The sequence below is a fragment of the Caenorhabditis elegans genome, chromosome V (genome assembly GCF_000002985.6).
Source record: "Caenorhabditis elegans chromosome V".
Classification (NCBI taxonomy): Eukaryota; Metazoa; Nematoda; class Chromadorea; order Rhabditida; family Rhabditidae; genus Caenorhabditis; species Caenorhabditis elegans.
The window spans coordinates 12,358,619-12,379,498 of record NC_003283.11 but is presented as its reverse complement, the minus strand read 5'-3'; the positions used below and the strand labels follow the sequence as shown (position 1 = coordinate 12,379,498).

The 20,880-nt window shown below is 35.0% G+C and overlaps 7 protein-coding genes and 1 non-coding gene across 10 annotated transcripts; 4 read left to right on the top strand and 4 right to left on the bottom strand.

The window, feature by feature from the left end:
• Positions 1 to 564: 564 nt before the first annotated feature.
• On the bottom strand, positions 565 to 1,943 carry K01D12.1 (Methyltransferase FkbM domain-containing protein). Its single transcript, NM_073698.4, has 5 exons — positions 1,874 to 1,943; positions 1,628 to 1,827; positions 1,364 to 1,552; positions 1,177 to 1,318; positions 565 to 1,063 (listed from the first exon to the last, which is right to left on the bottom strand). The coding sequence occupies exons 1-5, from the start codon at positions 1,908 to 1,910 to the stop codon at positions 687 to 689; spliced, it is 945 nt and encodes a 314-aa protein (NP_506099.1). The 5' UTR covers positions 1,911 to 1,943; the 3' UTR covers positions 565 to 686.
• Positions 1,944 to 5,235: 3,292 nt separating this feature from the next.
• Positions 5,236 to 5,836, top strand: F23H12.10 (uncharacterized protein). Its single transcript, NM_001347270.3, has 3 exons — positions 5,236 to 5,348; positions 5,400 to 5,501; positions 5,581 to 5,836. Exons 1-3 carry the CDS (start codon positions 5,268 to 5,270, stop codon positions 5,593 to 5,595), a joined length of 198 nt encoding a protein of 65 aa, NP_001334201.1. The 5' UTR covers positions 5,236 to 5,267; the 3' UTR covers positions 5,596 to 5,836.
• Positions 5,837 to 6,529: 693 nt separating this feature from the next.
• F23H12.7 (Inner membrane protein) lies at positions 6,530 to 7,813 on the bottom strand (the record flags this gene model as incomplete). Of its 2 annotated transcripts, NM_073697.3 has the most annotated exons (4): positions 6,530 to 6,787; positions 6,832 to 6,963; positions 7,430 to 7,587; positions 7,670 to 7,813. In NM_073697.3, 4 exons carry the CDS (start codon positions 7,767 to 7,769, stop codon positions 6,629 to 6,631), a joined length of 549 nt encoding a protein of 182 aa, NP_506098.1. The 2 variants fall into 2 exon arrangements, with proteins under 2 accessions (NP_506098.1, NP_001294708.1); NM_001307779.1 differs by lacking the exons at positions 7,430 to 7,587; positions 7,670 to 7,813 and having other exon boundaries at positions 6,629 to 6,787; positions 6,832 to 6,906.
• A 1,504-nt stretch (positions 7,814 to 9,317) lies between these two features.
• F23H12.15 lies at positions 9,318 to 9,457 on the top strand. Its single transcript, NR_069746.1, has one exon. It is a non-coding gene; the product is annotated as an Unclassified non-coding RNA F23H12.15 (non-coding RNA).
• Positions 9,458 to 9,961: 504 nt separating this feature from the next.
• Positions 9,962 to 15,745, top strand: gcy-13 (Receptor-type guanylate cyclase gcy-13; the record flags this gene model as incomplete). Its single annotated transcript, NM_073696.3, has 18 exons — positions 9,962 to 10,059; positions 10,107 to 10,216; positions 10,266 to 10,398; positions 10,450 to 10,667; positions 10,717 to 10,842; positions 10,923 to 11,149; positions 11,200 to 11,466; positions 11,511 to 12,176; positions 12,265 to 12,409; positions 12,458 to 12,607; positions 12,723 to 12,909; positions 13,160 to 13,300; positions 14,333 to 14,456; positions 14,501 to 14,569; positions 15,185 to 15,289; positions 15,334 to 15,502; positions 15,549 to 15,643; positions 15,689 to 15,745. The coding sequence occupies 18 exons, from the start codon at positions 9,962 to 9,964 to the stop codon at positions 15,743 to 15,745; spliced, it is 3,087 nt and encodes a 1,028-aa protein (NP_506097.3).
• fipr-2 (FIP (Fungus-Induced Protein) Related) lies at positions 13,630 to 14,151 on the bottom strand (the record flags this gene model as incomplete). 2 transcript variants are annotated; one of them, NM_182350.8, is made up of 2 exons in its annotated part: positions 13,630 to 13,980; positions 14,031 to 14,151. In NM_182350.8, 2 exons carry the CDS (start codon positions 14,042 to 14,044, stop codon positions 13,776 to 13,778), a joined length of 219 nt encoding a protein of 72 aa, NP_872150.1. The 2 variants fall into 2 exon arrangements, with proteins under 2 accessions (NP_872150.1, NP_001129894.1); NM_001136422.4 differs by lacking the exon at positions 14,031 to 14,151 and having other exon boundaries at positions 13,673 to 13,930.
• On the bottom strand, positions 15,549 to 20,852 carry F23H12.5 (Flocculation protein FLO11). Its single transcript, NM_073695.7, has 10 exons — positions 20,725 to 20,852; positions 20,176 to 20,297; positions 19,849 to 19,981; positions 19,559 to 19,630; positions 18,346 to 19,514; positions 18,224 to 18,301; positions 17,172 to 17,516; positions 16,626 to 16,746; positions 16,471 to 16,578; positions 15,549 to 16,265 (listed from the first exon to the last, which is right to left on the bottom strand). Exons 1-10 carry the CDS (start codon positions 20,792 to 20,794, stop codon positions 16,075 to 16,077), a joined length of 2,409 nt encoding a protein of 802 aa, NP_506096.1. The 5' UTR covers positions 20,795 to 20,852; the 3' UTR covers positions 15,549 to 16,074.
• fipr-1 (FIP (Fungus-Induced Protein) Related) lies at positions 17,755 to 18,198 on the top strand. The gene is made up of 2 exons (NM_182351.6): positions 17,755 to 17,810; positions 17,867 to 18,198. The coding sequence occupies exons 1-2, from the start codon at positions 17,797 to 17,799 to the stop codon at positions 18,078 to 18,080; spliced, it is 228 nt and encodes a 75-aa protein (NP_872151.1). The 5' UTR covers positions 17,755 to 17,796; the 3' UTR covers positions 18,081 to 18,198.
• Positions 20,853 to 20,880: the final 28 nt, after the last annotated feature.

The window sequence follows — 20,880 nt, the reverse complement described above, 5'->3', positions numbered from 1 at the left end:
CAACTTTAACTAGGGCTGGCATCCTAGCATACCTGTGCTAACATTGAAACAAGAAACTCTTTCAGATTACAAGAACCTAAGTTTCCGAGAATTTGGAAGCTCTTACTTGTCCTGTTAAAGGTGGTGTATTCAAATTTTTTATTGCTTTATTAGACTCTGAAAAAAAAAAATTGCACAATGAAACTTCTTGAGAACTTTTCGAAAAAAAAAAGCTACTCAAAAAATTACCTTAATTAGGTAAAATTTGAAATTTGACCGACTTGTCGATATCGCAGCGGCTGGGAATTAATTTTTTTGAAAGCACCGTCTAATTTTGGGTGTATCAATTAACTATTTTGGGTTTTCAACTTGACTTTAAAATACCTAAAGTTGAAAACGCAAGATAATTAACTTGGATAGAAGTTTGATTATAACAGTTGGTGCTTTCAGGAAATTTTGAGTCTAATAAAGCAATAAAGAAATTCGAATACACCGCCTTTAATAAATATTAAAATTATGAACATGACGGTTATTTGGTTTTCTTGATTCTGATTTACGGTATTCTTTCATAAATATGACATTCAAAAAGGTGTTAATTTATTTATTAAGAAAGATCTTTTCTTACATAATTATCACTGTTACAGAACAGGTGAACATTTAAAAAGCTAACCGGTTCGAAAATTTTATGTACATTTAGTATATTTATTTCAATTCATGTATAAGTTCGTACACTCTGGATCAGCAACATTGATAATAACAGTTCGAATAAATTGATGAAACCAATAGACATAAAATGGTTTAACCATAATATACTTCTTATCGGCCAACAGCTTCCAAACAAAGTCATGAAATTTCTCTCGTTCTCCAGTAATATCCTTCATTAAATCTTTATGAATTTCTATATTCATTTGGCATATTGTAACACCTCGCTGGTCCAATGGTCCTCCACGATGAATCATATCCAGAACAGGGAATTCATTTCCTTCGGTATCCATCCACAAAATATCAACTCTTGGTTTTTGAAGCATGTCACCAAAGAAATAGTCAGCTCCAATGTGCATCGTGGCTTCATCGCGATACTCTTCTGGAAATAAATAAATCTATATATGTCCGATTGTTTTAAAAATTCAGATTCTAACTAAAAGCCATTATACATAAAAGACATTATACAACTACAACTGAAAAGTAGTAACTTACTTCTGAATATATACGATTTCTGCATTCCCCCTTTGCCACTGACAGCTATTTGAAAATAGTTTCCACCAAGCTTTACTTCATATAAATCCTTATTGATTTCTGGGCTTGGATCAACTCCGAAAAATTCGGTTTTTGGCCAGAGCTGGAAATCGACGATTTATTGTCTACAATATCAACTTTGTAATACCTTTTTCAATCTCATTTCTGCATCAACATCATGTCCAATACCAAGTGTTACCATTGTAATATTCTCATCTCTTTTTGGAAATGCCACGTATTTAACTTCGTCCGTGTTAGCAACAGGTTGGATATCAAGTGCTTTATATTCTTCAAGACCGTCACATTCTTTCGTTAAATTGACAAAAGATGTCCAGAACTGAAAATTTTTTTTGAAAGTCGAGAACAAAACAATGTCAAGAGCAATTCAAATTACTTGAGACTATATTCTCACCATTTCATAGTTTCCTCTCAATGAAGCAAGTTTTGGATAAACACAATTATAAAATGCTTTAAATGTTGGAGTCCCTTCTACAGGAACATCATCTCCCTCCTCATTCGAATCTTGCATTATATTTATTAAAAGAAGCATTGAACTGATTAATACCATTGCGACGAGAATATGTTTTGACAGTTTCCGTTTATGAAGTATAGCTGAAAATGCAAAAGCTTACATGTTTCCAGATTAATTAGCACTCACCTTCCCGTAGTCGATTATAAGGCATTGAGGTAATCATTAAGTCTGCTGCAATAGAAATGGAATTTCCCCTATTGCCATTGTTCACTTTGTATTTTATACACACCTGTGGTGCCTACAAAAATGCTGTTCTGGCATTTCACATAGATTTTATCGAATTGTTCTGGAGGAAGCGACCCGTTTGTTTCGATGAAAAGGGATATGGCAGGATGCAGTGAATGGAGTGGTTCTTATTTTTTCAGCTGAAAATCAAGAATATAAGGTTTTCGGTTTCAAATGTAGGTTTTTCTACACTGGTTTTGAAAAAAAAAATTCCGAAGATTCCGAAGATTATTGGAAAAATACGATCGTAATTTTTTTACTAAATTAATTCTTGATCTGCCTGGTGAGGTCTTCCTTTTTTCCTTTCATCGTTATTGTTGTTTTTCATGGAGCTCCATTGAAAAAGGGAGGGAGTCCAGTTTACCAGGCATGTGGTTCGAAAATAAGTGTTTTTCTTAAATAAATTGTCCATAAGTCGTGTCTATTTGCTGGTTAATATCATATCACGTTAGTTCAATTCACTCAGTTACATATATACATATATATATATGTCGCCCAAACGCTCTGATTTCTTCATTGTGAAGCTCCTATCACAGGCAAAGCGGGTACGGTCCGTTTACGGATCTTGGACCGGGAACGGACCATTAACGGGCGAACTACGGGGAATGTAAAAAATGGCCATTAAGAGGAAAAAATGGATTTTAAGAAAACGATTTTTTTAATACCTATGATACCAGTTGGCTAATTCAAGCAATTTTACGTTTTTAAATGCATTATTTAGAGCAAAAACCACATTTACCGACCGAGATGGCTCTAGAGCCGTAGTTGGGCCGTTTCCGGTCCGTAGACGGTCCGTCGCCGGCCCGTAGACGGACCGTAAATGAACCGTCCCGGGCACCAAATTTTTGTTTTTGAAAATTTCAGGTTCTAGCACGGAAAAAGTGCTCAAATTAGCCAAAGGAGAGTGTAGGCACTTCAAAAACTCCATTTTCATGAAAAAATTTTTTCGTATTATCCTCCGTTTTGGTGATCATCCGTAGTTTGGCCGTAGCCGGTCCGTAGATGGTCCGTAAATTAACCGTCCCGGTCGGCAAAACTGCACTTTTTAAAACTAAACCTTGAATCAGGCAAAAAATTAGCCAACTGGCTACAATGAACCAACTAGCATTGTAGGTACTTCAAAAACTCAATTTTCATGAAAACAAAAATTCCTCTGGGCAACCATTTTGTCTATCATCCGCCCAACTGGTCCGTACGCGGCCCGTAATCGCATGCGATCTAACTGAGGTTATTAAGCATGACATTGTGTGTAAAAGAGGTTATATTAATGTAATCCTATAAACATATCAATAAAAAAGATGAAATGCCACAATTGGGTAGATACTGTTTATACGCAACGTTCACTCTCTCTGCTGGTCTTCTTCAGCTGAGCAACAGGAGCATTTTTTGAAATATCATAAAATATTTTACTAATAGACTAATAGAGGAAATATGGTAAGTACCATTTCTGTATTACAAGTAGATGGAGCACGTATAGGTAGATGTTGAGAAATATGCGAAATAAGTTCTGAACTACACGAAACTGTCAATTGTTATCGTTCGCTTTCATATACATAAGTCCAACGGCAAGATGGAGAATCAGAAACTACTGAAAATACAATCGAAAAAGTTGGTGTAAGACGTGAAAACCAGAAGAAAATGCGCGAGCGCGAGATGATCGCTATTTATGCGAAGTCTATTGATTCTCCTCGTGTGCGCGAACGGCCAAACGGTAAGGTGATGGCACAGGTAAAGCGCCACAGGTTAGTGGCAGCTTAATGGCAGGTTAAAAGCCGCCAGCAGGTTAGTGTCAGCTTAGTATCAGGCTAAAAGTCGCTGTCGGACTAAGAGCAGGTTAGTGTCAGCTTAGTAATTTTCGCTCAAATTTTGAGAAAAGCGCGTCAGGTCAACGGCGAGTAAGTGTCAGGTGATGGGACAGATGAGTGAAAATGGAAGTTTCAGAAACTGAGTGAAAGTTCATAAAAATGAGTTTTATGTTCATTCGTGTAAATTTCTGAAAAAATTATTCCCAGAAATACAGTTTCGGGGTTACCACACCGGATCATGAACCGCGTCAGGCGAGTGTCAGGTTAGGAGCAGGCTAAGAGCCGGCAAATGCCTACTGACAGGTTACTGTCAGGCAAAGTTTTTTGACTGACACAAAATTAATGAAGGGATAAAACTGTTTTTATCGAACAATTTTCCTATTTAAATCAACTCACTAGATATGGAAACAAAGACAAATTGACTTTCACGGTTTTTAAAATTTCATACTTATGATGCGATTCCAAAACTCGAAATCATGTTTAAAATTATTTTTGAAAATTTGTTCAAACTTTTATCAAATAATATGTGGAAAAAACGTAAAATTATGTGTTGAAACAATTTTTGTAGTTGAATAGAGATTTTCCTTACTCAATTACTCTAATTAATCTACATGCTATGCCAGTTCTTTGGTACCATGACCTCGTCGGGCAAGCAAGATATCAAAAAATTATTAACTACAAACTTGTTAATTTTGTTATGGACCATGTTTCACGTTTGATAGTTTCTCGTTTTCTTTGTAGAGTACCGAGATATCATCAGTCAAAATCAGTGATATTTGACTCGTAATTAGGTGCTCCTATCTGCTCAGATATCCGAGATGGCAAAAAGTTACAATGATTAATTTGCCAATCACTTTATTCCTAACAACTTTCCACTTGACAAGTTTTTCATATTTCCGCTACCAACGGTGTTAGACCATTTTGGAAGTATTGACTTTCTATGAACAAGCCAAATTGAGTGTTGTATTTTTTTTGCCCAGGAGTGTGATTGAGCCATGAAAACTTTGGAAAATACTAAAATATACATTTCCCAAACATTAAAGCAGTATTCAGGATTTTTGGAAAAAACATTTTATCAAAATTTTTTTCATAAGGGGGGACCCTTATGAAATTTTTGATATCAGTGGAAAATTTTTAGTTAAATTTTTTCTGAACTAAATTTTTTTTTAATTTTTGTTGTTTTCAAGCACAAATCACATTTCCGACTCAGCGTGATTTTTTGTTTTTTTTTACGACTTCTAATAAAAGCGAGAAAGAATTTCAAAAGAAGCTCCAAACTCAGATGGCAACGACACTCCGAACTAACGGTAGCGCGCACTCTTTACCGTAAATCCTCCTCATTTTCGAATTATTTTTTCACCATTTATTTTTCTTTTTCTTCGATTTTTCTTTGTTTTCTTCATCAATTCTTTGATTTTTCGGCAAAAATAATTATTTTCCGTATATTTATTGGTGTTTCAGCATTTTCGACGTTGACACGAACGATTGGGATGGCACGGAAATGGCTGGAGGAGAGAAAGGAGAGAAATGCGATTTCAACTGGTTGGAATGACGTCGATGATGATCACAGTGTATGTTCATAATAAAATATTTCAATGTAATGTAAATTTTAAACATTTTAGAAAATACGACGAAATCTTCCCACCAATAGTTCGAATTTTTCGTCGCTAAGCCACACCATCTTGGCTCGGATCATGCTTTGCAGAGAGAATTTACCTTACAAAGTGAGTTTTAAAATCAATTTTTTAGCTCCTTTGGAAAAAACGAGCGGTTCCTCTCAACTTTAACGTTAATTTTTTACAGAAATTTGCGGGATGATGTCAAACTCCTCGAGCTGTCGCCGATAGATGCTCATTTTCTACGTTACCGCCCATCTGATGCTGCTCAGAATCACAGAATAAACAATTCGACCAAGTGGCTGCTAATGATGGATCCAAGAAATCGGGAATCGAGACGAGGCTTACACTAAGCCGAAATATTAAATAATATTTATGTTTTTTTTTCCCTTTTTTCAAATTTATTTTTTCATTCTTCATGTACAATAAACGAAATTTTTGGCAATTTTTCTATTTTTGTATTAACATTTAATAACAAAAAGCAGTATTCCCGGTATATAAGGGCCTAATACAGAATCTACAAGAACCTGACACAAACCTGACGTTGACCTGTTGCCGGCCCGCGGCGGCTTAGTGTCAACTTGACAGCGGGCCGCGATTTCACCAGCCAGTTGTTCTCCATTCAGCAGCGGCCTGCTGGCAGGTTGCCACTAACCTGACGCGGTTTACCTGTGGGGCCAGTAATCAATCGACAGGAAGTGGACAAGTTCAACCCCGGCTGAGGCAGATAGAATTGCTACAACGAAGGATCACCGGAAGACGGTCTGGAGCAACACCGGAGCTCGGTAGAGCATTGGGAAAGAAAAAGGGTGGAGGGTGAAAAAATTTTCCCATTTTTTAGTCTCCTTACGGATCAATTACGGTCCGTTGACGGACCGGGAATCGAACCGTGAACTGTTATTAAATTTGAGCCGTTCCCGGTCCGTGAACGGACCGTTTTGGGCACTTTCCGCTTTGCCTGTGTATACTTGGCCATTTGAAATCGAGTATTTGCAGTATTGTGAATCAAAATGTTTTAATATCTATGGAACTTCATATTTTTCAATGAATAATTTCTTATTTCCCATGACGGTATTCGTAAAGTAAAAAAAAGTGTCAGATGCCGATGCTTATTCATGAATTGTGGAACATTTGAGAAGTGTTTAGCAATCTTTTATGAAAGAACACAAACGGATTAGAAAAACAAAATATTATTGAAAACTTATTAAATCGTTAAAAGAAAAATCAGTTTTCACTCAAAACTGAAAAACACTGTTATCATCATTCTTAATAAGCGCTGAACGGGGAGCCATCATGTTGTCTTGAAGCCAGAGAAGATACCAATAAAGACGCCGTCCAGTAAGAATCTCGTAAATTTTGAAGAGGACCATTCCACCCATGAACATTATCATAACCTGAGACTAGTTAATCCTTCAAAAGTTTGTAATTTTTCAATTACTTTGTCAATCTGTTCATTGAGTACAATGAAAGCAAGCAGTACAACGACATAAGCAAGTGATACGAGTAGATCCATGGACGTCACAACCAGGAAGCCAAGAAGAAGTTTTGTATTTTTTGTGTAGATTGAGATCTGAAAATAGGCTATTCTAATTTTGGAAATTTTCAACAAAAATACGCATTGTTCAATTTTGTAGATTTTCAAGATAAGACAAGAATCAATGGGGTTTGTGAATAGAAGACTGGATTTGAATGAAAATATGTAGAAATTGAACAATTATTTTTGTCCGATGAAAATTTTCAATTAAAAAAAAACAAACTTTTCAATCGTATTTCTGCTTTTAAAACGTAATTGTTCAAATGACAGAAAAAATTTAAGTGCAAAGAATAAAAAAAATTTAATTGGCATATAAACAAATCATTAACTGGACACTTTCATAGTCACACCCATTTATCTAAGGGATAGTTTTGATGGTTGAAAGTATTACACAAAATTTTGCGCCCGGGTAAACACCATCCTGAAAGTGTTAATTTTTCGCGGCGTACAAAACTAATTTCAAATTACCAGTATGAATACAGGTCAAGTAGTACAAACTCACCAGTGCCATTAGATCAGTGAAAAGGTGAATAATAATCCAGAAAACAAGGGGACCATTGGTTGTGCATATTTTATGTTGAGAAAGTACTGTAGGCTCATTATAACGTTCAAGAATTGAAACATTGAATGACTGGCATGTCATTAAAGGGTGCTTGAAGCCTTAAATGTTCTTTTTTGTTAATAACCTCTTTTTTGTTAATAATAAATAAGTTTCTAGTCGCCTGTGAAATATTCGATTTACCTGTTAAATATGTGGCCACAATGACAATTATCTCTAATGAGCATAATATGGCCACATCGACTGCCACGTTGCAGCACAAAATTTTGTACTCAAAATCCATTGTGTAAGTTCGAGGTTGATTGAACGCAGCGCCACACAGAAATGATGAAAAATACGATTGATGATGTGGGCGTGAAGCGTCAAGAGTCAAAGCATAAGAATTTTTCAATTATTTTGAAGCTGTCTCCACCAACTCCTTTTCAAGTGGTCTTGCGTCAGAAAAGAAAAGATTGAAAACCCTTTTTGACTTGGAAAAAATTGCTAAAAGATTTATAAATCAGCAAGTGGTTTGGGTCTTCTCGATTTCAATAAAAACAAAAACATAATACGATAGTTCAGGTGTCTCATGCTCATGATAGATCTCCGCAATTTATATGTTTATCGTTATAAAAAAGTTATGTCTGTAATTGAGTGATGAGCAATACAATGTGTTTTGTGATCCTTTCCATTTTTCAAACAAAGAACATGAGGCCTTCAACAGAATTTAACTTCCTACCGTATTTCTTCTATTAATATGGCTGCAATACTATTTTTCGATGGCCTTCCCGCTTGCAATACAAATAGGGAGTGCAAGACTATTAGGGAGTGCAAGACTATTAGGGAGTGCAATACTAATTTTCAGAACATTTTTCTGACTTTGAGCTTACTAGTTTTTTTCTGAAAAAGCTCGAATCTTATGTAAAAATTCAGAAAATTTGATTTTAATTGTAACATATAAGTTCAAAAACTTCAATCTCGTAGAAATGTTGTGAAAAATTGTTGCAAAATAGGCAAATTTTTTCGTTGAAATCCTGAAGTTAACAAGACGGGCCTGCAATAAAAAAGAGTAAACGCAAGGCTATTAGGGAGTGCAAGACTAATAGGGAGTGCCATACTAATTTTCGGAAGGTCTCCGAGGGGCAATACTAATAGGGAGTGCAAGTCTAATAGGGAGGCCATATTAATAGAAGATATACGGTATCTTGATCTAAAATCTGGATAGAACACATTTTTCTTGACAGGGAAAACTATGAAAAGGGGATTGTATTGTGGTTAGTTTTAGCAAACATTTTGAGAAATATTGTTAGTTTTGTAACTCCGCAAGGTAACAATCCAGTATCTGAAATTTCGGTAACAACTTTTAAATAAAAAAGCTTCAAAATATATACCAGAATCAAGGTGGGCGAAAATTATCGTACCAAAAAACAGAACAAAATTTGTGTATTTTGCTAACATTCAATAAAAAACATTTCGGATAGCCGAATATTTGGAGAATTTGCAATAACCAAAAAATGTTATATTCCCGTGTATACACAAATTGCATGTAAACTCTACTTGGAAAATTACCATTTTTATACAGATTTAAAATGTTGCACTTACACTTCGCTTTTTGGGAACACTTTTGGTGGCATGATTTCGATTTTTGATAAACTGGTCAATTGAAACAAATTTCTGCTCACTACAAAATTCGATCACAAAGCCTTACTCACATTCTCTGAATGAACAAATGAAACCAAAAATCATTTGAAATTCGAGACGAGTTGTTCAAAAAAATCATCTGATAACATCATTGAACCCAAAAAGAAACCTTTTTCAAAATGTGATATAGAACTTTGGAATAACAGCAAAAGAAAGTGAAATCTGGGGCTTCCCGGGAGTCGGCGATCATATAAAATGGTCAACGAATTCCGGATTAGTGCTCATTTGAAAGTGTTCGTTTTGTGCTCTTTTGAAAAGTGAAACTGATGCTCAACTGATAAAAACTTTACTTATTTTACAAAATTATGATTTGTATATTATTGGCTGATTTATTATTTATTTTTTATCTGGTAAGTAATCTGTGTTCGCTATTGAAATAATAATTATAATTAATTTCTTGGTTTAGTTTTTCATACAAATGTAAGAATTTTCACTTTTTTTGGCTATTATCTACTTACTTTTGTTAATCAAATCAGAAACAATGAAAAATGCAATAAAATACTTTAATTAAGATTAAAAAAATTTATATGGAAGTTCCATTAGAAACATTCGCGACTTCCAAACTTCAAACTTAATTATTTTTGGCAAACGACAATTACTTAATTCACATAGAATTTCATGTCATCTTCCAGATTCCTTCAACTATTTCTCAAATTGTCACTGGAAATACCGTTCGAGTAGATGTGGGAGTCATGATGTGCAAAGATAACAAGGCAATATTTCGAAACACTGCACGTTTATTAGCACCACTTGTTATTTGAAACTTATTACAAACTTTCAATAATTTTTCAGGACATGGCCTCCTCTGTAGGATGGCAAACTTCTGCATCAGCTATTGAAATTGCAATGGACAGAATCAAGTCAGAACATTTAATTGATAATATTGGTATAAAGTAAGCCAATATGACTTGTAGCTCAAAATTTTATCAAAAATCTTCAGTTTTATCTATGTGTTCGATGACTGTAATGAAGCGAAAGCCGCTGGATTGTCTTCAAAACTATTAATGGATGCAAACGTTAGTGCAATTGTTGGACCAACTTGTAATGCAGGTAGATTTAATTTTATCTCTATTTCTGAATTCATTGTCAAAAAGTTAAGCTGGACTTGCTGTTGTAAATCTTGCTGGTTATTATAACACTCCTGTTTTAACATGGGGACTCACAATTTCATCAAGCTTCATTGATACATCAAAGTATCCAACTACTGTTACAATAGTTCCAGTTGCTAAATCGTGAGTCCTTTTTTTTGGTAATTGCCATTTGACTATTTTCCTAAATTTCAGCATTGCTGCTGCTATCCACGAAGTAATGATCCAGTTTGAATGGACTGAATTTGTTTACGTCTTTGTGGAAGACGAGAAATGTGGATATTTTCGAGACGACTTGGAACAAATCACTTCAGATTCTAATTACACGTCTCTCAGCAGAACAATACAAATCTATGATCAATCTTATACTAATTTAGTAAGGCAATTGGAAAAGTTGAAAACAGTTTCAAGAAGTTAGTGAAATTTGATAAAGTGATTTTGGAATAATTAATATTTTTTTAGTATTCACAGTTTGTCTCCCTGAAGCAGGAGATATAAAACGAAGATTCATGCTGGCGGCTTATGATTTGGATATGACTACGGATGAGTATGTCTACCTTTTTGCCGGACCAAAGTCAACAGCTTACCGTAAGTTTTCTTTTGTCACTTTTACAAAGGCGTCAAATCTAGCAGAAATGCATCCAAATCTAAATTGTTGTATGTTTTAGAACAGACATCCTCCACCGGAGATGTCGTTGGCATTTGGGTCGATTGGAGTGAAAATCCGGATGGTCGAGATGAGGAAGCTAAGTTAGCATTTATGAGGACTATGGTGATTGTCGCCACGCCAGTGCAAGGGGAGCAATATGCAGCTTTCAAGAAAGAAGTCATCGAAAGAATGAAGCTCCCGCCGTACAATTGTGTTGACGAATGCAAAGAAAAAGAGTATCAAGAGGTGAAAATCCCAAGTGCATTTCATTATATTCATAAATATTCTGAATTCAGGCAGCCGAGTACGCAGATCAACTTCATGACACCATTTACCTTTACGCACTTATTTTGAACAAAACGATCGAAGAGCAAGGCATCGAGCAAATTGCAAATGGAAGTAATATTGTGACACGTGGCGCTGGAATTGAGTTTGAAGGAATGTCGGGAGTTGTAAGAATGAATGGAATTGGTTACCGTCTTCCTAATATGAACTTAGCAAATTTGGATTCTAATGCAACACAGCGAACTGTTGCTTATATGGATATTGATTCAACTAGTGTTGTAAGTTATTTTTTCTTTGAACACTTTAAAAAATTAAATTATAGAATTGGACATTTGCGATCATTGATCAAGCGCTTATCTGGGATGCATACAATGGAAAACTGCCACAAACTCGTCCAGAGTGTGGATATTCAGGGAAAAGTTGCCCGGTCAACTTTTTCGTTGACTATCTTTACATCGTTGTCATAGTCGCTGTGATTATAGTTTTATGCTGTGCAGCTGCTGCGATTGCTGCATTTCTTGTAATCAAAGCAAGAAGAGATGAAGAGTTAAGATTAGATGATCAATGGATTGTACCGCATGGAATGCTTCAATCAATAATAAAAGGTCGTAAAGAAAGTCATCATTCATCAAGATCTCTTCAAAGTAACTCAACAACTACAACTGGAACAACTGGAATTTCATCAAGATCTGTATTTTTCCCAGAAACCGAAACACAGGGTTACTTTGTATACATGAATGAACCAGTGTTGGCTAGAAAATACCAACTTCGTGTTCCAATATTCAAACAAGATCGTTCTGAACTTCGGATGTTACGAAGTATTGAACATGATAATGTCAATAGGTTCATTGGGTTATCTATTGATGGTCCTGTATACATGTCATTTTGGAGATATTGTAGTCGTGGAAGTATCAAAGATGTCATTGCAAAAAGCTCAATCAACATGGATGGTTTCTTCATTTACTGTCTCATAAAAGATATCGCAAGTGTGAGTCGTCATGAGAATCCCGTCATTTTCATAAATATTTTTATTCGAATTATCGGAAAGTTTTATAAATGAAATCGTTGAATTGCAGGGGCTTCAATACATTCATCACTCTCCAATAAAACAACACGGAAGTCTAACTTCTGAATGCTGTTATATAAATGACAGATGGCAAGTTAAAATAGGATCCTATGGATTATCTTTTATGCAAGGAGTGGAAAAACGGACTGAAGATGGTAAGCAGGAAGTAATTGAAGACTTTGAATATTTGAATTGGGTTTCAGGATTACTTCACACGGCACCGGAAGTGCTTAGAGAAGGATTAACATCTGGAACACAGGCAGGAGATGTTTACAGTTTTTCGATCGTCTGCTCAGAGTTGGTTGGTCATTCATCAGCATGGAACTTAGAAAACAGAAAAGAAGAAGCCGATGGTAAGAGATCAATGAGCATTTCAAATTTATTACGAGCAGTGGGTCGCTTGAATAGATGAAATATATATTTAAAAAACAAGTAGCAAAAATACGTAAATGTATTTTATTGTTTCAGAAATAATATTCATGGTGAAAAGAGGAGGGAGAACACCATTCCGACCGAGTTTGGACGATGTCGATGATGATATAAATCCTGCGATGCTTCATTTGATTCGTGATTGTTGGGATGAAGATCCGAAGCAACGTCCAAACATTGATATGGTCAACAAACTGATGAAGAATATGAATTCTGGCAGGTCTGGGTAAGCCCCAACTGACAACTTAACTGACTAACTAGATTCTTCTATACACATCTATTTAAATTTATTGATCTTTGCTTTTTCTATTTTTGTGTCAGAAATTGCAAAGAGCCGTTTCCCTCTCAGCTCAACAGAAACAAACAGTTTTATGTTTGCATTTCCGTTCTCTTGAGGAATTTAGTAACTTTCGAACATATGTACCCCATCTCTTTTTTCGTTTGTAAAGTAAACAACAAACTACTTTCATTTGCAGAAGTGCAAATTTGATGGATCATGTGTTTTCGGTGCTGGAAAAACATGCATCAAGTTTGGAGGATGAGGTGCAGGAAAGGATGAAGGAATTGGTTGAAGAGAAAAAGAAAAGTGATATTTTGCTGTACAGGATGTTGCCACAGTAAGTTTTAATTTTTCAAAAAAAAAACGACCAAGAATTTAAAAATAAAATAAAAATTCAAATACATCGATTTGGGACTTCAAAAAATTATACTATGGCGGGAGATAATTCGAATAGAGCTATAAAATGTTATGGTTTTCTTGAAAGGTTACAAACAACTGCCTGGGAACACCGAAAAGTTTTCTGAGAAGTTGCAAACATTTTCCATTTTAAAAGCTAATCAATTTTCTAAGTCTCCGCTCATTTTTCGGTTTATCGTTTTCTCAGTGGTTGGATAAATCCAATTTCTGTAATCCAATATTTCACACTCATCGTGTAAAAAAGTGCAATTATTTGATCGATCAAAAGTTTTATTATTATTGTTTGTTGTCATTAAACGGAAATCATGATTCGTTCGTAAATACTTGATAATTCAATTGGAGGGCAGTTGGGCAGATGAATGTACAGTTTAAGCGAGTGTGTATCAATTGTTAAATTATTGATTGTTCTGCTGACTTGGACCAAATCCAGCTTCTCTCTTTCCGTAGTATCCATATCCTCCATAGTATGGGTAGGATCCGTAGTAGTTTCCGTATCCGTATCCATAATAGGAAGATGGGTATCCATATCCGTATCCGTAGTATTGAGCATCAGTCTCAGTGATGAATGCACAGATGACGAGGAGGGAGACGAGGATGAGACTGAAAGTTGCTTTGTTTAAAAATTGAAGGGATTTTCAATGGAAACTTACAGTTTGGCGTTCATTTTGTTTCGTTCGGAAGAGTTTTCTTTCGATGGTTTCAATAACCGATCGTCTTCATTTTATAGTACTCAATCGTTTTGTTTACTTATTTTGGAAGCCCCGCCTTTTTACCCGCAAGTGGCAAAAGTTATTTGTACTCGCACCTACCAATGTTTGAATCAATCGGCGGCAGAGTCTAAAAAAGAAAAAAAAGAGACGAGAGGATCGAAAAACACAAAACGAACAAAAGTAAACAGAGTTCAAGACACGGAATTTAGTGGAATCCCATATTTATTGTTTCTAAATTCCAGACAAGTAGCTGAGCGTTTGAAATTGGGACAGTCTGTGGAGCCCGAAGCATTTGAAAGCGTTACAATATTCTTCTCTGATGTCGTCGGATTCACTGTACTTGCCAATAAAAGTACTCCGTTACAGGCGAGTTATTTGGCCAATGTATTTGTAATTATTTGCTCTTTCAGGTTGTCAACTTGCTCAATGATCTTTACACCACTTTTGACGCGATTATTGAAAAGAATGACTCCTACAAGGTATGTAAGAGGTTCGAGTTTTAGGTTACAATGTTGACAAGTTGTACTAGAACAGTTGTGGTCTTTTTGTGGTTTCGTGCAGAAGGCAGACAAGGAATTTTTAGAAACATGACAAATGCAAAAAGAACGAGTTTTCACAAAATTGTGTGAGCAGTAATTTTAGGGAAAAGTAGTATTCTCAGCTGATTCATTAGAACTACAATAAAAATAAGATTTTGAATTTTATTTTGAAAATGATTTGTAGGTGCGCCCAAAATATTGGCCCCCAAAAAACAAAGAATTAGATATTTAAAAAATGTCTCAAAACTTTTTCATGGCCATATAAAATTTTGAAAAAAAGTTGGAAAACTTTTAGTACGGTATCCGACTAAACATTTTTTTAAGTAATTTAAAAAATAATCAATCAACATATGATATGAGTGAAAACAAATGATAACTAGATTCGGTCAAATTAGCGAGATTGGATAATTTCGATCGAAGCCGTGATTCAAAAAAAAAATGTTGAAATTTTTATTTTAAAAACAATTCTTGAAAATAATTTTATTTTAAAAAAATCTGTTGGATGTATACTGAGTTCACAAAATTAATAACGTTCAATAAGGATTTTATTTCCAGGTAGAAACGATCGGCGACGCCTATTTAGTTGTCTCTGGGCTACCTCGCCGAAATGGTACGGAACATGTTGCAAATATTGCCAATATGAGTTTGGAGCTGATGGACGTAAGTTTTTAAATCATCTTTCCTCATTTCATTTAACATTACAGAGCCTTCAAGCCTTCAAAATCCCACATTTACCACAAGAAAAAGTTCAAATCCGAATTGGAATGCATTCTGGATCTTGTGTAGCAGGTGTTGTTGGATTGACAATGCCAAGATATTGTCTTTTTGGTGATACTGTGAACACTGCCAGTCGAATGGAAAGTAATGGAAAACGTTAGTTTGTAACTAGACTTTTAACTTTTGAAAAATTATATTTCAGCGGGTTTTATTCATTTATCGTCTGATTGTTATGACTTATTGACCTCATTATACAAGGAATACAATACTGAAAGTAGAGGAGAAGTTATCATTAAGGTTTGTTTGAATTAAAACATTGACTCGTCTACCGTAATCTTGCAGGGAAAAGGAGTAATGCAGACCTACTGGCTTCTTGGAATGAAAGAAGAAAGTGCATAAAAACAACGAAATCCTAGAAATCAAGACCACCTCAAGAAAACAAGAAAACATATCATATGAATAGAAAGAGATTTATAAATTTATTTCAAATTGAAAATAAATATAGAAACATGAAAATATGATCTTTAAAAGCGTGACAGATTACAAAATAGTGTGTTATGTCTCATGTTATACCCATATTGCTAGCGGATGGAAAATCTGAAGAAGTCTTATTATGTTATTAGAGAAAAAGTGGGCGATGTTGGAAGTGATGTACAATGAAATTTGAAAATATGCTTTGAGAATCCAAGGAATGCAATTAAAATTTTCAGATCTAAAAAATATTAATATTAGCAAACAGAAGAAGAACATGATTGAACTTCAATCTGAGGTGATGGGCATTTTAGTGATCTTTTTACTCGATTTAAGTTCTCATATTCTTGACTATCCATCGGAGCTGGTTCTTCAAGTTCTTCTGGAAATTCTGCTGGTTCACCAAATTCAATATCGTTTGTAGATTGGTCAATTGGAATGAACTTTTCTATAAATAAGTTTCTTGTTCATTGTTACTCCCATTAGGTTTCAATTAGGTTCAATTCAACAATTTTTTCGATATCTATTTCTCAAGTGTGTTTCGATCACGTGCAAATATTTAATGATAATTGGACGGCCATTCATTGGCACGAGGAGTAATTTGATGGAAAAAGAATGAGAAAAGTGGCAAATAATAGCTCAAACAAACTTACGATCATCGTACGCATACTTTGAACCGCCAAGATATTTGAGACACTTTCGTTTCCGAGATTGTTTGCCGCATTGACACTTGGTCCACTCGCTCCATGGAGACCAGATAACTATAAGATCAACTGATAATAGAATGGAGTTGATTAAAACGAATTACCTTTCTTTCCATTTTTGAATTGAGTTGAAGCATCACGCTTGGATCGAATCAGAGCAAATCCATTTTCAGGAATTGGGAATGGGAATGGGCTTACTGTAGTTGTTGTTTCATCGGATTCAAACTGAAAAAAAAACAACCAGATGAATGAGGAATACGAAACTTCACTTTCGAAAAATTCAGATTTTAAAATTCTTGAAAAATCGGTTAAAAGGTCGGGACTCTAGCATGAATGTGCGGAAGTTATTTTTGGCAGTTTGGATAATAATTTCAGAAAAATTAATATTTAGAAAATAATTTTTTTTTATTTGAAAAGTTAAAAGTTTTATCTTTTTTTTAATTTTGCAACTAATATTTATTTTCAGAATAATTTATTTTTTTCCATATATCGACACTGAATCTTAAAATTAAAAAAAATGGTAGCATGCCGAAACATTTAAATATTGTAGAATAATTGTCAAATGCTATTCCAAGAAAAATTATCTAAAACAACTTTGAATTTTTAAAATTAAATTCTTGGCTATTTTTTGGCTAAAAAAGGAAACTTACATCTCCTATCCTGAATCCAATTGGTTCTTCTTCAATTTTCTCGACAGGTAATTGATCAGAAACTTCAGTTTTTGTTTTATCATCTACCATTCTTTCCATATCATTAATCATCCATGAAAGTGCTCTAGCCGTGTCACCTCCTAACATCAAATCTTCAGATGCTTTTAATGGTTTCTGAGTTGTTGTGACAACTGGTGTCTCAACCCCTTCTGGTATTTTCATAGTTGCTAGAATTTTCCTGTTCATTTCCACTTTATTTCTTAGAGCAGCTATTCTTGATTCCAGCTCTCGATTTTCCTCGTAGACTTGACGATCTTTTTCCGAAGCCCTTGTTGGCTGGGGTTCCTGAAAATCAAAAGACTTGATTGTGAGGTGAATGGCTATTCTCTTTGGAATGAGTAAACTTAGACTTTGATGCTCTGCCTTTACATTCTTAACTGTCAAAACCTGAGCAAACTAAATTTTTGGGGCGTCAAACCGATGGGCAGTTTGAAAAATGAAGAAAAAACAATTGACTGCCTGCGGCGGGTGCAGAGCAAACATCAGTTCAAAGAGTATAAAAGTAAAGGTATTCGAGTTATTCATCAATCAGCTTTTCTAGCTCATTCTTCAAACTTCACTCAAAATGAACGCTAAACTGTAAGTTTCTCCCATAACACTAAAAAAAAATCAAGATTTCACCAATAAATTTTCAGTCTCATTCTTGTCTCTCTCCTCGTCATCTGCGCTTTTGTTGCTGAGACTGATGCTCAATACTATGGATACGGATATGGAGGATATGGATACCCATCTTCCTATTATGGATACGGTAGCTATTACGGATACGGATACCCATACTATGGAGGATATGGATATTACGGAAAGAGAGAAGCTGGATTTGGTCCAAGCCAACAACAAAATAATCAGTAGGGAACATCTTACTACTGAGCCATCGAACATGCCGACCACAACTCAAGTACTGATATTAATGACAAGGACAATTTGAATTTTAAATCTTTGAAAATGAATAAAATATTTTGATCGATCATTACTTTTCCGATTGCAAGACTTACAGAGGCAGAAGGTTCAGTAGCCTTCGGAGCAATAAAATTTTCTTCTTGAATCTCGTATTTGGCAGGAGTTGGCATTGGCTGTAAAACAATATTCGTTTTATTATAAATACAATTTTTCGTACTTTCATTGGCTTAGTAGCAGGAATAGTGTACTCTGTTGGAAGTACTGCCATTGTTCTGATTTTTCCCAGTCTGTTTAATTTTTTCAACCTTCTATTTCTTCTCTTCTTCTTCAATGGTTTATTTGTAATTTCAACAGTAACTATTTTTGGTTTCTTGGTTGTTGTGGGTTCATCATATTCGGAAGGACTTGGAACAGTTCTAAAGTAAGGTCCTGGTGAAGCTCTTTGTTCATTCATGAGCTTTGGGAAATGTTGGAAGTTCTGTTGAGATGTGACAAGAGCTATTCTTGGGTTTTGCAGATATGATGGTTGAGGAATTTCTGTAGTTGTTTCCACTTCGAAACTAGTAGTTTGAGGTTCTTCAGCTGCAGTTGGTACAAATGGGAGCATAGACATGGGCATTTCAATATGTGTATTCACTGTTGAAGGAGCTCGTCTAACTTCTCCAAGTCGCCTAGTGCTTGGTGAAATGGCAAAAGTTGGCATATTTCTTGACGGTGCTTGGGTGTTTGAAGCCAGTGGAACCGGCTCTTCTCCCCACATTGGCTCTTTTCCAATCGAATATGAGCCAACACTGTGTGTGGACCCATCGGTACTGTCTTCTGGATCCATATCAATTGGGAACGATGATGGAGTTGATGGGGTTTCAGTTGATTCAGTTTCCAGTTCAAAATCGGGTGTCTGAGTTCCCGGTGGAGCCGCAAATGTTGGAACGGAAACTTCTGGAAGCGGTTCTTCAAGTGTGTATTTTCCACGGAAATTCACATCTTCTGGCTCAACAAATGCCTCGTGATCGACAATTTTCGGTGAATTTGGGGTTACGGTTTGTGGAATCGGTTCAATTGATTCAGTTGTTGTTTTAATTGTTGTTGTGGTTGTTGGAGCTTCTGTCGTCGTCGTCGTCGTTGAAGTTGTGGTTGTAGTAGTTGTAGATGTTGAAGTTGAAGGAGTTGATGTTGGTTCTTCAGTGCTCTTTGGATACTTTTCAAACTCAAATGTACTTGGAACAGATGGATATGTTGGTTTTGGAGATTGTGGAGACATTTTTACAGTCTCATCAAAATATTCTTCTTCCTCATCAGTCATCATTCCAACACCAGTTCCACCACGATTCATCACCGAGAAATGATCAGATGTCGATGCGGAAACAGTTGGAGAAGATGTCGGTGCTGTAAAGTAATCGGTTGTTGAGCATAACACTATTTAAAAAAACCTCTTGGAGCTGGTGGCATTGCAGTAGTTTGAGATATCATGTGAAAATTTCGATTTCCACGAGTTTGAGCATCTAAATTAATTTAATTTTTTTCTTTTAGAATTGGAAAAATAATTTTTTGGAAAATTGAAAAAATTATTTAAATTTGCAATTAGTCAAATCGATATTATTACTGGATTCCCAAGTAAAAATGTAACATGCATTCAAACTTCTTTTTAAAATAAGTTTTGATGATTTTTTGAATGTTTTTTTCCAAATTTCAGTTTATGAAACAATTTTTTAAAACGAACACTTTGCTTCATCCGGAATTTCTGGTTCATAATCTTGATATAATTGTTTCATTGCCATTTCTCGATCAGCTGTCTCAGGATCTTCATAATCCAAACTATTTCTCTTTGGTGGAGAGTTACAGGATTGAAATTCCTGAAAAATACTTCATTGAAAAAACAATTCGGTTAAACGCCCTTGAAAAGTTAATCCTTTTTCGACACGTTAATTATCAATGGGTCGAGAGAAACGACGAATGTGGGTTAGTGATAGGAGAACATCAAAATGATAAAATTGTGTGACATTACTAGTGTCTCAACCAACGCCCTGAACTGGGAAAGCATTCTTACCTTATTATGACCGAGACATTTGTATCCACGGACTGTCGAACAAGCACGAACACGAATCATTAAATTATTTGAACAAAATGACCACGGAGACCACATTGACCAAGACGATGATATTACTGATACTGAAATATTTAAATAATTATGTAAAACAATTTTTAAACTCGGTGTTCAAATATCAAAATGGTCTCGAAAGTTTTTCTTCATGGAAAATCTGCGCTTTGAAATTTTGATGAACAAGACTATATAAAGTGGTATTAAAATTTCGAAACGTACAAATTTTCAAAATTGAATAATTTGGCTGAATTACTTTTGTCAGTTTGGCCTTTTTGTAAAAATCTTGATTATTTTTTTTTTGAAAATTCTGAAATACGTAGGTCTCATGAACAAAATTAGGGTCATTTTCAGTTTTTTGGGGGCTATGAAAAGTTTGACGCTCCTCCAGCTTTAGTTTGTAATATTTTTTAAAGTTGAATTGTTTGTTGGAGCTTCAAAATGTTTAAATTAAAATTAAATATTTTCAGCCAATAAATTACATTTTTCAAATCTTACATGGTTCATATTGTGATGTGGTAAATGCCATAAGTGACATGAGAAATAAAAAAAGAAGTTTCATCCGCATTCTTCCAAATATTGAAATAACTGAATCTTCCCGTTGTTTTTATGTCTTCTGGATGATCCTGAAAAGGAACAAGTATTTTTTCTTCT